At 41.0% G+C, this 18,035-nt stretch overlaps 1 protein-coding gene across 1 annotated transcript in view; it reads left to right on the top strand.

Annotated features, from left to right (window-relative positions):
- LOC109039134 (uncharacterized) overlaps positions 1–18,035 on the top strand; it is a 196,025-nt gene that overhangs the window by 82,871 nt on the left and 95,119 nt on the right. The window contains 2 exon segments of the mRNA XM_072300755.1: positions 2,411–2,515; positions 10,383–10,499. Of these exon segments, the coding sequence (XP_072156856.1) occupies positions 2,411–2,515; positions 10,383–10,499 (222 nt within the window).

The raw sequence follows: 18,035 nt of genomic DNA on the forward strand, positions 1-18,035 counted from the left end.
ATTACTTGCGTTTCATATGACATTATGAGCTTTTGAACTAAAATTTATTGCAGGGTGTGTGCAAACTGTGCAACAGTTCTAACGAACAAAAACAGCGTTTTCCCTCGGTGTAACCGCCATTTTTCGTTCTTGAGCTTTTAATTGCTGCCCACAGGTCAATATTTAGAATTTGGGGTGTTTTTTGCGCCAGGTGATGCAGAATTAGCCTCCGAGATGTGGTATTCTTATTTTAACGGCCCATTTTTACGTTTTTCCGACTCCATTGATCCTATCGAGGCATCTTTTTTCGCAGTATAGAAAAATTTAATTAATATAATTTTTTGAATTTTACTCCTGTTTACCTGTTTGCCTCATTAAGGACTCCTCGTAAAAATTTTAAGTATCTTTCTTAAAAAATTCTCACCGACGAAAAATTTCAGAGGAAATTGCGGAGGAGAATGTGAATTTACGTTTTTTCAAACTTTCGTTAAAAATACCGGCCGGTCTTCTGGAATTTGAACACGTTTGGTAGGAAGGGAACTATCCATATTTTCCTCCTGTTTACCTGTTTACCTCATCAAATACTCTTCGTACAAATGTTAAGTAACTTTCAAAAAAAATTCTCACTAACAAAAAATTTCAAAAGAAATTGCGTAAGAGAAGGTGGCTTTATATGTTGTTTCAAAGTTTCTTTAAAAATATTGGTCGGCCTTCTGGAGTTTGAAAATGTTTGTCAGGAAGGGAAGTATCTATTTTCCTCCTATTTACCTGTTTACCTCATCAAGGACTCCTACTAAACATTTTAAGTATCTTTCCTAAAAAGTTCTCACCAACAAAAAATTTCAAAAGAAATTGCGTAAGAGAAGCTGACTTTATATGTTTTCTCAAAGTTTCTTTAAAAATACTGGTCGGCCCTCTGGAGTTTGAACATGTTTGTTAGGAAGGGAACCATCTATTTTCCATGAGCCCCGAGGCGCTATAATAAGTATTCGGCCGTATTATATCCCAGTACTCATCTGAAATCGGATACGTCCCCATAAAGAAACGGGTAGCTCATTTACGGAGACGGCTTTGTTTCGCAACATGGCAGTGGTGGTCAGCCAATGACTCCGCGGACCATCCTTCCCCTCACAGCATGTCCGGACGTCAAGTGGCGACTTCGGCCAGGGTCCGCTCCGTTTCTTTACAGTCCGTGCCCCCTGCAAGCTCCCCCCCCCCCCCACCTCCCCCCCCCCCCACCTCCCCCCCCTCCCCAAGCTTCTCGATCAAGAGACCGCGTTCCAGTTCACCTCCCCGGCTTATCTAATTCCAATTAATATACAGTATAGTCTTTGTACAGTTCATTACCATCATTAGTTATCACGACTGCCTTGGCTCGCCGGGAAATTCCTCGGCCGAGCTCGATGCTGTAATCGATTTTCGATATTTCCCCCCTTAAAACTATGGTAAAGAATCGATTAATAAGGGGTTCGTTGCGAATACCCTGTGTATCGATTCTTTTTCAAAGGTTTAAATGGCGGATCGATCGATATATCGGAAAGCGCGCAGGCTCCCGCCTGCGAGCCATTAATGAGAGCGCGATAAGGACAAGTTGATATATTTTTCTAATACGTTATACAAATTGCCCACTTATCGCAGATGTTTCCCGGCCCCGAGCGCACTTGCTCCGTTAATTGCACTTCCTAATTTTCCCGCCCGGGCGCTCGCTCGGTGCAACGCGAGTCAAAGGTCATACTGCATCGGAGTCGTTTTTATTACTGCGTGTATCTTGCTGGCTGCGTTCATCAAAACTAAATTAAGTGGTCGGATTTACTCATGCGAATGGAATTATGATGCGGAGATTGGATTTGGAGATTGCACATCCGAGGGGAATAATAAAACCTAAAAGGAAATGATAAAATCTTCAAGGTGATGGTGAATATTTGTATTTGTGTTACGGACACAGTATGAACGTTATTATGTTCACACGGGAGAAAAATCCAAGTAGAGGTTGCTGCATTTGTAAAAATGTTAGTTGTCACACTAGATCCTTAAAATTTAGTAACCAATACTAGATGTTTATCAGTTTTAATCATGCGTTACGCGCGTTACGTATAACAGTCTTTTGATACGAACCGTCAGAACTCTAATACTGGGTAGATTTCTTGAGGACTAGGTATATATAATCAGGAATCTAGTAACCATGAACATTATTTTTTCCCTTTTAAACCGTCTGGCTACAAAATGTTCCTCAGGATAAATAGTTGCCTGGGCCAAGCCTTCCTTTTCACTGGCGTCTGATGAATTTCTTGAATTTTCTCCGATTCTCGGCGGGAAACTTGAAGTTCGCATGTTGCCGTGTTGTTTTAAATTTTTTCTATATAGCAATTGACTTTCAGCCAGTAGATTAGTAAGGGATCATTTCTAATGTATTTGTTTTTTTCTGTTGCAGAAAATTGTGACCAAGTGAATGGACATCTGTGCCAAAACGGTGCATGTCTAGATTCTCAGTGCCATTGTAACGATGGATTTGGTGGTTGTGACTGCCAAGTGCCAGGTAAATATTTCTTCTACTACAAATTTTAGTTTTGTAAAATCCAAAATTTCCCTCCCGTCCCAATATTTAAGCATCAAACAACGACCTTACTTGCAATTAAAATGCCTTATTTTTTTACACTGTTCGAGGGCGTAAAAGAGGAAACCAATAAAATTTTAATTTATGAATAATGTTCTTCATCTGTGTCCTCATTTATTTTTAGCTCTGAAGTTACAACATTCAAAACAAATTGAAATATTTTTTTGAACGCATTAAAAAGTACCTCACAATTATTGGAATATTGAAAATAATTGTTGGATAACAACGAACGATATATTTCTATTTTACAGTGCCTCCTGTAAAATAGTACAGCTTAACCATCGTATGAATACTTTTATCAGTGATATTTAACGATAACTTAGTGGTCAATAGCCCCCTCAATTTCACTGAAATACAGCACCCACTCTTTACTGGTCGTTGCGCGTTACCAGCATTGTCGCGCTGCACTAAGGTCCGAAACACACGAATAGGACGAAATAAATCGGATGACTGAAAGATGTTCGAGAAGACTTCGTAACAAATGTTTTTTGAGTCGCCAAATTCGAATTTGATGTTAAATTGCCTACATATTAACACTTTGACCCATAAATTGTGGGCAAGTTTATGGCACGCTGCGGCGCGGCGTGGTACCAGCTCGAAACGCGCACTGACGCCTACAAACCTAAGTGGATACTTCAAGCATTGCGCAATGCGTGAAGTAGCCCTTTAGGTTTGTAGGCGTCAGTGCGCGTTTTGCGCTGGCAGCACGCCGCGCGCGGCCCTCCCGGCGCTCTGCGTCCCGTCCATTAGTAATACTACTGAGTGCGAGAAATTTCAAAACGCCTTCATACTTTTGTATATGCATCACGCACATCCCGTGAGCAGTAATAGTTGTATCCATGGAATGCCATTGAAGTCACGTTGAGATTAAGACAGTGAGACACGAGCAAGATAAAAACGACCGAGTGCAGAAAAGAAAGGAAGCAAACAAGACAACCTTTGTGCAGGAATAGTCGCATCAAGGCGTTTATCAGCAGCTTCGAACAGCAGCATCCTCGCCAGCTTAAGAACTAAAATTTGAAGTAGCCAATATTTCCAGTTCTAGGGAGGAAACTTATACATCAGATTTTAGTATTATGGTACAAAATTGTATCCATTTTTTTGGCCCTCAAATGTTTCAAGGAGACTTACTTTAATTTTAATAAACTGCAGGAGCTTTAAATGCTCTTTTCCGACAAGGAACGCAAAATTTTCTGCAGGAAACATTACCTCCGTTGAATTTCAATGACTCTGTTCCTTCATCTTGAATGCAAAGAGAACAAAATCAGTTCAGAGGAAATAACTAACTTCGCATTGATGCTTTTGGAGGGCAAGCAACTAAGGAGCACACCCCTCGTTTGCTGGAAATACTTAGTTCATTTCACCGTTGTGAACCAAGACGAAGACGAAATGTGTTGAGCAGTTTAGCGTTGACCAAATGGGCGTATTTCTGCCAAACGGAACTATGTGCATTAAGACATGAGCCCTGAGACTCATAAGAATACGTGCGTAACAGGGCTCACGTCATTATGCACATAGTTTCGTTTGGCAGATAGACGTCCAAATGGCGAGGATGCGAGTGAACAAAATGATAGGGTACGCGGCAAATGCCGAGCGCATTAGGATAACTGCATTTGAGAGGTAACTGTACTCGAGCAGTAATCTCTGAACTTCGGCAGTCACAGTCACTAACTTCCGAGCCCCTCCCCCACTCGGGTCCGATGGTCGCGGCGCGGCACGGCGCTATAAGACATTAAAATAAAATCTTATCAGTACCAAACGCATTTCGCGTCCACGGTGCATCTTGCATCATCTTCGTTCCAGCCCGCGGGTTCGCTTGCTCACAGCCGTGAACACCACTCAAAATTTAACGGTTTTAAAGAACCATTATATGTGTTCATATTCAAACGGTGCTTTACACACCCTCGGCGTTCAAAATTCATGAGAACTTTGTTTAAATTTTAAAGAATTTGGGAATGGACTGAGTATGCTATATGAAACGCACAGAGACAGTAAAATCATGAGTCAAATTTCGAAGTTTCTATTAGCATTCTCTGATAATTGTTGCGGGCTGCATACGCTGCCCCTGAAAAATTGTTTCAATTTCATGGAGAATGAAAATTCATGGAATTTCACTCCGTGCAATTTCATTCGGTTTCTCTTATATTGACCATACTACAGTGCTAAGGAAAAACGCCATATGAGCCCTCAGACTTTGCCAAATTTAGCTCTTGATGAACTAAAAATTTTCTTGGAAACTTGTGAATATTTTCCTTCCATTTTTTAGATATTTTTACTAGCTATTTCATCTAAAATATCTGAAAATATTGAAAAAAAAGTATTCATAGCGACCCTCTAAAATTCACAATTCATCGCGGGGACCTGGCAACATTCGAATGTTCATACGGCGTTTTTCCTTAGTACGGCAGTATAAGAATTTTTTTTTAAAAGCAGATTTTATTTCACTTTGCTAATTCGCATGATTCGACATTCAAGATGTACACTGAAAAAAAAGATTTGCAGAATTTACCATTCCCTCACGCTGTATTTCACACAGCGTCAATTTAGAGTCAATTCTGCCAGAAGAAAGGTAAACGTTACTATATACTGGTGCAGGTAATCATTCCTCTGGCAGAATCGACTTGAAGATTGGTAGAATTCAACAAATGCAACCGACCTAGGGCATTTTACAACTACTCCAAGAGAAATTAGCGGAGGGAAGAGAGACCAAAACTTAAGCGCTAACGTCTAGGAAATTTTGGCCACAGGCTGCATCCACGATTCCAACGGGCAAATCGATTTTTATGGCCCTTTTTCGTATGTTGAACAGGAGAGGACCTCTTCCCTCAAAAACGTGAATTCGCCAAGCGCTTCGGAGTTTACAAGCACTATTTCTAACCACCCGAATAAATCTGTTCGGCGGGTCGCGGATCGAGGTGGACGCAGCCACGCGCATGCAACGTGTGCTGGAGCGCATGCGCGCCTGGACTCATGACACCGTGTAATGAGTCATTCAATCGGGCAGTTAATTGACTTTACACGGTCATCGCCCATGCTAATATATTCTTTGAGCGGGCTCGAAACAATATTACGGCAGGTGCAATAAACGGCCGGCAAGTGTTTTACCAGAGGCCGGCGGAGATCGTGATGCCTTTCGGTTTGGGTGGGGATGATCGATTTTGCAAAGGAATGCGCGTTCGTGTATTCTGCCGTATTGGGAATGCATACCGTTATCAATGGGGTATCATTTGTTGATAGTAGCTTTTTGGAATGAGGGTGGACGTCTTCGTTAATTCGTTCAATGTGTGCCTCTCTGTCGTGTGCAATTAATTGAATCAATTACACACATTGAACATTTACTCTCGAGTGCACTAATCACGGAGCGCTTTTTGATACTGAAGTTGAAATGCAATTTTTCTATTCAAATTTCTGTTTGAAAATTTGGGAATTTTAGAAGATTTCGATAAGAAAGAAAGAATATAGCCGATTTCGAAAGAAAGATATCCATGGTAACCATCATAGGTGATGAAGAAGGTCATTTTGTAGTTCTGGAAGGACCCTTGAGAAATCAGCAGAAAAATCAAATTCTAGTTTCTGCTTGATATAAGCTATGTTCTTCTTAAAATCAACATTTTTCCTCTCCATCTGAGAGAAAATCTTCTCGGCAGAAAATTCAAGAAATTTTTTGCTTTTATCCAGTCTTTTTTTACCAGTGTAGTCCTTTGCAGTTTAGTGCATATCACTGCACGCAATTTCCAGTGAGATGTTAAATAATTCCAGTGAACTGGAGGTTGACCACAGGCAAAGCACAGTTGACACCAGTTGCTTTTGAACAAATCAGAATCAGTAAAAGTCATTTAGACTGACCTCAATCAATATTAAATGATAACAACCACGCCTCGGTGTTAGTTACCTGATTTTCCCGACGAGGGATTGACTCTCAAATGAAGTTTGGGAACATGAAATGGACTGCACTAAGCAGAAAGGAACCATAAGGCACATCAGCTATTGCCATTTAAGTTGGCTTTTGAATTAGTTTGGCATGTAAACAGCTTTAGGGATTTTTTTTTTTTTTTCAAATTTCAGTAAATTTTCTGCTTAATACGAAGCAAATTCCTTAAAATTTTCAAAAGATTTTGCTAGAACGTTTTCTTGTAAAAAATTGAACTGCCCGGTTAAATTTGGCAGTAGCTGATGTGGCTTGGTTCCTTTCTGCTAAACGCGGTTTAAGTAATGACCACGGATCAGAAAAATACTTCTTTATGGTTTTTCAATATGAATGATTTTTCATTTTCACGAGAGATGCATCTGAATTTAATGCCGTAGATCGTACTCAACCGTATAAAGAGCGTTGAACAATTATCTAAGTATCAAGTATCAAGAATGCACATTAATTGCTGTATGATCCTCTATCCTCTGACCGCACGCGAGGGATGTAGGTCAGACATTTTAAAACGGTAGATTTGCCGCGAAGTTGAGTGAGGCGCATTTACTCAATTGAAGACAATGAAAATCGCTCGTATTTCAATTTTATCGCGATCCTCAGATGGTTACGTAATTACTGAAGGCGTTCAAGATGCTCAGATAACGCCACCAAATGAATCGGAGGAAGTAGGCTTTCTTCTTCTCGCGCTTGCGCAGACTCGCACTTCGAGGTTACGGACTCGGGCTCCAGCTGCTCGCCTTTCTGTTTTCCCGTTTTTACAAGAAAAATCTCGTTGTCAGATTGTTCACTTTGTTTCGATTCAAAGAGCAATGAAGACACATTGTATCGATTAAGAGGCTGCAAATTTTCAGACGGTTCACAAATTTCTCGAATTTCTGATCTGAAAGATTTTGGAAAGGCCCATTTAAGCATTAAGCATCAGTGAGGCATTTATATTGACTCATAGCCATGAAGCATAAAGGTAGAATTTTCATTTTCTTAAACTTTGTGACTGGACCTCTTATTTTTCTTTGTCACGCTAAAGTCTCTTGCATAAAGGCAACCAGGGCCAAAAGGTAGGCACATATCCCATCTGGTGGCACTCTCTCTACTTTGGTGAAAAATGTACAAAATGTTCCATTTTTCTTACTTTTCTGTCGTACATTAATGTTAACCAGACAAGGCAACCGGGATGGTAAATGGTAGGTATTCTATCCTGTTAAGTCTAACGCTACTCTCTTAACTTTAGTGAGAAATTTCAAGAATTTGAAGATTTTTAATTTCCCCTTTTAAGGGTGCGTTTAGGTGTCTTGCCTAAAGACAAGGGGGGTCGAATGGTGAATATTTGTGTTCACATTACTGATCTAGCGTTTATAAAAAATAAAAAATAAAGAAATCGAACGTGATTCTGATTTTTCATCTGTCTTACTTTCCTTACGCTGCGTTAAAGTCTACTGGGTATAGACGTCTTCCAAGTGAGGCAATTTGCCTTACCTAGGATTCCTTATTTACAATGGAGTTGAATTGAGGGAAGATAGTTGTCTTGCACTCTTGCAAGAATCTCCACTGCTTCGAAGCTCGACAACACGGTGAAAAAATTAGGCTAACTATCGGACAGGAGGATGGTCGCAGCGGCCTGCATTTAGCACATAGATAAGAGTCGCGGCACGTTCATCATTACACCTAGCTAATGTTTCCGATGAATACGCACCGATGTTCCAGAAACGTTGCCATCCTGCGTAAAAAAGCAACAACCGCAACGTGGAGTTTATGAAATCGGATATTTTCAATCCTGTAATAGTCGCAACGCGGCCCGGCAGTCTCCGGTGCAATGGATCTTCCTCTTAACTGATGTTACATTGTGCGTGAAGTCGATTGTGGCTCCTCCGGCCGGCGCACAGTGCGGCCTCCTTATGGACGATGCGGACAAAAATCGGTAAAATACATTTAACTTCAAATAATGAAGATAGTAGCACCGACATAGAAAACCCTTTGGCACTATCAAAGTAAAACACTTGAGGAATAAGAAAATATCATATCTCAGGATTTTTAGCGTATTTTTCGAGAAAAGTTCATTCTCACTTGACAACCTGGAATTAGCCGTATGTTAACAATGTAAAAGCAACGTAAAACACCCAAACTTTAACTTCAAATATCTCTGATGGTCGCAAAAAGTCGCAAGATCTCTTTCGTAGAAGTGAAGTTGGATATACGAGGATTAAAAAAATTTCAACTACCTAGAGCATTTTGCGTTTCATGCGAGAAATCTTCATTTGAAGTTGACGTCTTTTTCCCATGTATTTCCAATGGATCAGTGATTCTTGACCCATTTTCCGTCCACTTTCTCTCCAAATTTCAAATAGTTTTGAGCGAAAAATTAGATAAGGAACCATCATTTTGAGTCAGGAATATCATAAAGATGACAAATATCCAAAAAAAATATTCAAATGTCGAGTTGTGAATTTTGGACTTTAGCCCTCAGAGGGCCGCACTGTGCGGCGGCGGCGTCCGTCGGTGTTGAACAGTTCATTGTCAGAGTCACAAGCCAGTATACAGAGCGGAACATTTTAATTCCCCCCATCTGCCACTCGCATCTCTCTCTTTCTCATTTGGAAATTTAATTATTCCCGGTGTCGGGGTGTCATTGTGCGTTGTCCGAGTTTCGCGCGATCGGACCGTCCGGGAAGGAGATCACGGTGTCGGTGTCGCCCATGGAGCGTCGGTGGCGGCCTCTCGCGTGAGAGAATGCGTTTTCCGCGGCCGTCGATCGGCTGTGTTCGACTGCCGGTCAGCACCACCCGCTGGGGCGCTCCAGATCCCGAAATGACCATGTGACCCTCAAAATGATGCTACAATTAGTCCAGTCATAATGAGAGTTGAACCAGAGGAAAAATGTATGTTTAGGTGTTTGAGGCTCATTTTCCTCGGAGTATTGGAAAAATCTCATGGACTAGGATTCAACAAAATTTTCTCGAAATTTGACCTATAACACCCCCCCCCCCCCCCCCCCGGCCGCATTCGCAGCTTTAAGTTTATCAACATATATTTAAAAAAATGCGATTCACCGTAAAAACCGCTCATAAAAATGTTAGGACTGAATGTATGGGGTGCTGAACTTCACATTCGGAAGAGGATTTCATATTTTTCAAAGTCAAAAGTTCGTGGAAATTGGGGCTTCCAAATAAAATTCACATCCTCACAGAATTTGGCATCAAATCAAGAAAATCGCAGAGTTGCTTTGTCTGTGTCTTGTGAAGCGTTTTTATTTACAACGAACTTTTAAAGACTTAACGCTCGGAGGATTCAATTTTACATAAAAACAACATATTACTTTGCAAAATTTCTCTCCAATGTATTGTATCTCGCTGGACTGTCACGTTGATTTACTATAATCAAACTATTGTCACCAATCGAAATCGTTCAATCTCGCGCGATACTCCACCGTTCACACCAGAGTTAGAATAATTGTATCATCAATTTTCGTGCAGAATCCTTCGCTTTACGAACATCCATGAAGACGATACAAAACGCCTTCAGTCTCGCGCGATACTCCATCGTTCACACCAGAGTTAAAATAATTGTATCATCAATTTTCATGCAGAATCCTTCGCTTTACGAACATCCATGAAGACGATACAAAACGCCTTCAGTCTCGCGCGATACTCCATCGTTCACACCAGAGTTAAAATAATTGTATCATCAATTTTCGTGCAGAATCCTTTGCTTTACGAACATCCATGAAGTATATCATCTCGTATTTAGGTGGAAAACCTGCATGGAAATTGTTCCCATTACTTATATTGATCCAAAAAGTGCAAATTGATTTAACTAATACTCCATGTTGATAATGGATCCAAAATTTACTATTCTATTTTTTGCTTTCAGACGAAAACGAATGTAAATATAGGCCATGCGACGTCTTCGCCCATTGTACCAACACACTCGGCAGTTTTCACTGCTCGTGCTTTCCCGGCTACACCGGAAACGGATTTTACTGCCAAGGTAAGATATCCTCTTTCTCCACTTCTTCTTCTTCTTCTTCTTCCCGTCACATTTTTTCACGAATTCTCTCGAAATCCCAGTTTTTATGTGAAGCCCGAAATATTCGCGGAGGAAAAGGGGTGGCAGGGTATTGCGATTTTCTTATTACGCAAGTGAATGGCGGATGGCGAATGGCGGTCCTAATAGTTACTGCCGAAATAAATCCATGCGCACAATTAGACCCGCGGAAGGTAACCCGATAACAAAGGCGGCGAGGAGTTCCTGATGAAGCGCTCGACTCACGCGTTTAAGGGCGTAGTAATTCAATCGTTTACGTTTACGGCCAATTAATTCTAATTAGCAGGATCCTCGGAGCCCGAGTTCACTCACCTCAGCGTCGTTTGTTTAGGAAAGCTCTCACGCTGTTTTACTATCGGGTCAGTTTCGTACACGACGGAACGGTACCTTTTTCATCTATGAGACGTAAAATCTTTTGAAAAAGCTGAAGGTAGATTGCAAGTGAGCTATTGGAAAGTACTAGGAGGTGCGCCCGAAGGGGCAGGATTCTCAGAGTTTCGCGCAGTGGAATGCACTGAAAAAAAATTCTCGGCGTTTTTACCAAGGTCCGTTGGTACCTTTACCATCTCACTTTTTTTACCAATTATTGTTAATTTTACCAAGACAGACTGGTAAGCTTACCTAAAAACCGGCATTCTTACTGTTTTTTTCGGGTAAGAATACCACTTTTATTGGTAATCAATTCCCGGTAACTTTGCCATTTTATCTCGGTAATTCTACCACAGTCGATAAAAAATATTGGTGTTTTTACCAAGGTCCAGTAAAATTACCGGGAAAGTTCAATAATTTTACCGAAATTTCTCAGTAAAATTACCGATTCCATAAATGGTAATTTTACCAAGAAAAAATCGGGATCAAATAGAACCCTGAATTCTTGGTAATTTTACCCTTTTCTTGGTAAGTACACCGAGATTTTTTTTTTCAGTGTGGTCCACCGCGCGGCCTAACCCTGAAGCTACCGCTTCACCACCCTTAAAAAGCCACGTTCTGAATCACATTTTAGCACTTTGAAGGATGCGGGCTCTTTTAGAGGATTAGAGGTCATCCATTATCTGGTTACCGTCGCAAAAATTTTAAAAATTAGCCCAGCAGATCTACAAAACAAACAATGACGAATAATAAGAAAAGTAATTTGTTCAAAAAGAAAAATTCGGTTTTATTGCAAAATATTGAGAATCCTGGGTCATACTTCGAAAAATGTGAAGAAAGCAGGAGATTGTTATCAATGCGTAGCGCCGTAGCCTCAAAAATCATAGAATTTAGCCTCGAGGATCCTTAGAACGAACTTTGGCTAATCTCATTTGCATGATTAGCTTATTTGAGTACAAGGCGCATGAGTGCAGTTTTTGCTATGCCGAGAGATACGTGTTTGAAGTTTCAAAATTACATGGATCTTAATGGCAAAAAGGAGGCTCAAGCTAACTTTTTGATGCTTAAAAATTGGAATTTGGGACCGAATTTTTCATAGAATGCACTAAGACTAGTTTTACTTGAAATTATTTATATCTCAATTTCTTTAAAAACTGCTTTCATGCGCCTTGTCCTCCAAGCCCTTCTTTTATATGATGATGCACTAAAAGAAGAAGTTTCATGAAATATCGAAGAAGATTATATATCAAGCTATTTACATTCCTCAAAGAGAATCCCTCAAAAATGGCTTCTAGTCGAAACAAATGGATGGTTTCTGTAAAAAAATAAAGTTAGAGCGGGATTTTTCAAACTCTGAGATTCATTACCTGTTTTTTTCTTTCAATTCCACCGTTATTAAGCTTACAACAATTTTTACTGTTATGCTTACGCCGTTGAAAATGATCAAAGAGATTCTCAAGAGCCGAGCATAGTCAAACACGGAATATTATAATTATACACCCATATTAAAATATGTAAAGGTCCATTCAATAGGGAACTAAGTGAGGCCTAGACATGCTCGTCTGCAGAAAATGTACTTCCTCATTGCTGTTAAACAACTTAATGGACGAGTCTATGACGGATCGATAAAATTATTTCCCTAAGATGAGACAGATCTTGCGCATCGAAATTTTCCCTCGTCGGTGTTATAATCCCGCGTAGAATCCCTAATTACCGATGCAGATGCCCTCGAGCAGCCATCGTCATGTTCCGAATGTTCCCGACAGATCGTTAACACGCGGATAATTTGCGGTTGGCATTTTGACCCGCTAAAAAATTCCTCCTTCACCCTGCTCCAGCAACGTCGCACAATGGATCGAGTCAGTCAGAAATGCAAATTTTGATGTTTATTTCGTCAAATTTTAATTTTCAAGGGGCTCATATAGACGAAAATTTTACGAGGAAACCACTTTTAGAAAATTAAAGTTTTGTATGAATGGAGTTATAAGAACAATAAAAACACACTAAAATACAAAAAACAAATGGGTATACAAGGCTACAGGAGACATAAAACAACCATGACGTTTCGGGCCAATTACATGCCCATTCTCAACTGAAACAGCGGACCGATTATTGAAACTGATAGATAAAGCGATAGACAAAGACGACAAAAGGGATTTGGAGGGATCCTATTGGTGGAAACGGGTTGTTGCAATGGACAAAGGAGGTAGGTAATCGACTAAGTAACGGCAACCCACGAGAAACCCGACAGTCAGTCTATCATTTTCCCCCTTAGTCGATGAGAACCACCCATTTCAACCAATAGAATTGCTTTATACTTCCTATGTCATCTTTGTCTATCGCTTTGTCTATCAGTTTCAATAATCGCCCCGCAGAAGCTAAAAAATATAAAAATTACATATAAAACGAGAAAATGAGCATGCGACTGACCGAGGTAGGGATCCGTGCAAACTGAAAAACAGAGCAAATATGGACTGAAGGGCACTATCACCACCTTGATAATAGGCCAACCTCCGTAACCTCCGTTGGAGTTATAAGCGTTTAAAATTTCAAAATTTTGTCCGACCTCTCTCATTGACTCGATCCACCGTGCGTCGGGGCTTTTTCTCCCCCGTTTTCCTCGGATCCGAGCAACGGTCCGGAGTAACCGGGTGCGGCGAGGCCCGCTAATTAAAGTGAATAAAAAATGATGTAACTTTTTTTGCGCCTCGATGCGTCGGGCAAGTGCGCAAGTCGTCGCTCCCCGGACGTAAGGACGTATCTCAATCTCCGCGTGAGCCCTGATCTCCGTATAACTCAATGTTCTCTAGGGCTCATGTGAAACGGAGATACGCCCCTCGGAGGAGTGACGAAGTGTGAGCGGGAGATTCCGGAAGATTGTGACGCGGCGAGCGTCAACTTAACTGTTCTGTTATAAGGGTGTCGTTTTATGGAGCGTCGGTTTTATGTGCGGCCAAGTCCCATGAACGGGAGCCTTAGTCCGGTGGTTGGACGTAGGTCGCTGTTGAAGAGCCGGGCTTACGGCTCGTTGCCAAATAGACTGCATAAATCACTTAAAATTGTGAATAATCTACCTATAACTATGTCGTGCTTAGGAAGAACGCCGTATGAGCCTTCAGACGTTACCGAATCTCCTTCGACAAATCACGAATGTTTGGGCAAATTTGTGTACATCTTCCCTCCGATTTTTAAGAGAATTTTGTTCGTAATTTGATTCAGAGTCCGTAAATTTCAAGGAAAAATATTCATAACGATCTTCAAAAACACATGTTTTCTTAGGAGCAACTTGGCAACATTTGGATGCTCATACGGCGTTCTTCCTTAGCACAGCAGAACAGGTGAAGGACCTCTTAAAGGGAACTATGGATGTTACGCCCCGTTGACAAAATTGCCCATTCCGCGAACTGAACAAATTTCTGGCCCCGTCCGCGAACTGGCCACCCTTATTGCCCATTCCGCGAACTGGTCAGTGTCTTTGCCCAGTTCGTTAACTTTACAGCCAGCTAGACCGGCCGGTCTGAAGTCTGAAATTTACTCCAACGGAGGGGGGGGGGGGGGTCATCGTTAATTTTAGTTGACCCACGAAGCAACGAATGTCCCTCACTGTTCGGCTTTTGGCGAATATTTCTAGATTTTTACCGAAACTTGAAAGTATCAAAATAAATCCTTTTAGCGAGGGAGAAATGAATGGAACCAACAGAGGATAAAGCTCGACGGAAATAACCATCAAATATTGTTCAGAAATTATCCCAAAAGTTGAAAAGTACACAATCCATGAAAGCCTGAAATTCGTTGACCAATCGGAGAACGGCTGTAGGAGATGGATTGAGATGCGATTCCTAGTGTAATCCAGTTCCTCTACGTAGACACTTTGCGTCATTCGCGTGCTACAACCAACGACCCAACTCCCATGCATCTCTGAAGGAGTGGAAAAAACGAAAGTGCCTTCAATTTGGAGCATGCAACACGCACATCCGTGGAACACGAATAGTTGCATCAAGGCGCTACAGTCAACTTATTGTTAGTCCTGTCTTTGTAAAGCGGAAACGCCTCCAATTTTTGAATACGCAATACGCATATCCAAAATACTGAAAATATGAGCAAAATTTTTAAAAATCGTAGATTTTAAGGTAGACTTAGTCGGTTTTTATTCATTGGAACAATTTTCAAGAGCCCGTTGGATGATTATCGACAATTTTACTCACTCGAAATGTAGTAGGTTCATATTCTCGAAACATCATTTTTGGACTTGCCACTCACTTCACTCATATCGCAGCGATGATCGATATTTCCCCATTACCTGTTTATCGATTCTTATCCATCGGTTTAAAAGGTGGAGCAATCAATATATCGCAAAGCACGCCACGCCACCTATCGCAGCATAGTACGGCTAATCTATGCCAGTTTTTTCTAAGCACGACTCCACAACGCCGAGTGTAGTGCGCCCGTAGCGCGGTGCGGCCGCAGGGCGCGGGTCAATGATTCAGCGGGCCCCGTTACGTTACGTTACCTGCTCATACGGTCGTACGGATTTCGAACCGCGGACCTGCGAAATTAATTTCGTTGCCTTTTGTTTCACGCTCGGAGAAAACCGTTCAATCGTACGGTGCACCGCCGGACGCGCATGCATGCCGCTCATGGCTCATGTGCGCAGCGATTTATGAAAATATGACCGAGGAAAAATTAATGAGAGCGAGGAGCATTTGACGCGACAGGAGAAAGAAATTAACGGCGCTGTCTTGTTCTGCGCTGTCATCAACACTTCATGACAAGGAGTCTAACGCCCCCGCATGGTCGCTTCGTCTCGTGAGCAAATTAGTACCGTACCTTTAGATTAATGTACTTTTATCGTCAATTCACGTATGGAATGAGCGGAAGATTCCCCAAATGAAGTAACAGTAACTCCCCGGCTGATTCTGCACTGGAAAAAAAACCGCTTGGATCTAGAGTCCAGACTCTTAAAATCATCGACAAGAAAAATACTCTTGATTCAATCGGATTTTTGCTTAAATCAAGAACCAAGCCTCTTAATGGAGAATTTGCACGCAATTTTTTTATTGCTTCATCTGAAAGTGCCTAATGAGCTGAGTTCGCAATATTTTTCATAATTTTTTTCTGACATGGGAAATTGGAGAAAAATTGATTTAAAAGTGAGAAAATGTGCCGCCTTGTGACGTCATCTGGCGGCATTTCCCATTTAAACACATGTATTTTAGCAGAATCGGTTATTTTGCTATATCTCCTCTAATAGTTGCTCAATTTATGAATCAAGGGTATCTTCGTGTTCAGTTCACTCAGAGGATTCCACTTAAACAGGAAATTCATCAAATTTCAGACCCTTGCAAATTCTCCATTTGAGCGGATTTCCTTTTGATTTAAGCAAAAATCCGATTAAATCAAGAGTATTTTTTCTCGTCAATGTTTTCAAGAGTCTGGACTCTAGATCCAAGCGACTTTTTTTTCCAATGTGATGATGTCAGATTTTGCAAACGGCGTGGTCGCCAAAACCCAGCTCAACATTCAAGATGCAGACGGTTCTCCCATCTCCCATTTTACCCACAACATTCCAGAGTCCTTCAACTGTAAATTGCGCTTGTACAAATATTTGTCAAAACGCGAAAATTTTCAAAAGGATGGAATAATTTCTCACAGCAAGAGACCTTCAAGGCCCATGACCCTTAGTATCATACACGCTTAGTTCAATGTGGTTTCAAATCTAATATTTTATTTAAAAAGATGAACTGTCTGTTGACCTCCCCACCTCCACTCATTCACCTTCCTTTCCTCTATATTTTTCTCTTCATACCGCTACTGCCTTTTTCCTCGTGTTCTTTCGGTATTCTACTTTTCAATTCCTTTAATTTTTTTCTCACTCGTTTAGTTGAGCTCTAAATTGCGCATTTTCAAATTTGTGTCAAAATACGAACATTTTAAAAAGAACTTCACGAAATTTCTCACAACAAGTCTGGTCAACCTCAAGGCTAATGACCCTCACACGTTTACTTCAATACCGTTCCAAAGCTAATATTGTATGTAAAAAGAAGAACTACCTGGTGACCTCCCCTCCTTTCCTCTCATTCTTCTTTTTCTTCTTTTTCTCTACACGTTTCTCATTATACCACTGCTGCCCTCCTGTCTTGTGTTCTTTTGGTATGCTGTTTTTCAATTCCTTTAATTTTTTACTTATTCATTCAACTTTCCCTCTATCTTTTGTTCCGATCTTGTAATTTTGCACCTGGCACTGCATGCAGTGACATTAAAAAGGAGCATGAAACAATTAATTCCCGAAAGACTGTGGTACTCTGCTAAGGAAGATTGGCGTAAGAGCATCCAGATGTTGTCAAATTCCTCCAGTAGAATAGAATTGTTCAGGAAAACTCAAGAGTTTCAATTTTTATTCTTATTTTTAGGAAACTCGATTCAGCCCAACAATACTGAAAATTTCTAGAGAGATATTTTGAATACTTTTCTCAAAAATAAGTGTTTCACCGAGCAAAACTTGGCAACGTCCGAATGTTCATACGGCGTTTATCTTTAGCACAGCAGTGTAATGTTTTGATTTGCGAGGGCGTGTTTGGTAACTTTTAAGGATTCTTGGAGAACACTGTAATTCCTACCGTGTCTTGTACTCCAAAATGTCATCGGAGGCATCAGATAAAATATTTGGCACGGCAGAAAAAGACTTACTTGTCGACGTAACCATGCTGAAATCACTCAGCTGTCAATTTCCAGCAAACAGGCAACAAATCGGCCACTGACCATTGATCAATGACCCCTACAAAATGTTCGAAGGTGGCAACCGGCCACAGTCCCACACGTCGATAGCGTGGAGACATTCTAATGGGCAATGCTCACAACTTGCATGCCAAGGACGTTCACTTTAACTCGCTAATCTGCTTCGGAAAATGCAAGGAAGCCGGATGAACGCTGGCGCTATGCTACGAGGAAACGCAGTATGATCCTTTGAGTGTTGCCAAATTTCCCTGGATATAATATTTTATTATAGAATAGTTGGATTGCATTTTGCAGTGAGGAGCTATTGTATCTGGCTCAGGTTAGAAACAAAGTACGTAGCATTAATTTCCCTGTGTGTTTTTACGGATGGGCTAA

This window comes from Bemisia tabaci, chromosome 5 (genome assembly GCF_918797505.1).
Source record: "Bemisia tabaci chromosome 5, PGI_BMITA_v3".
Taxonomy (NCBI): Eukaryota; Metazoa; Arthropoda; class Insecta; order Hemiptera; family Aleyrodidae; genus Bemisia; species Bemisia tabaci.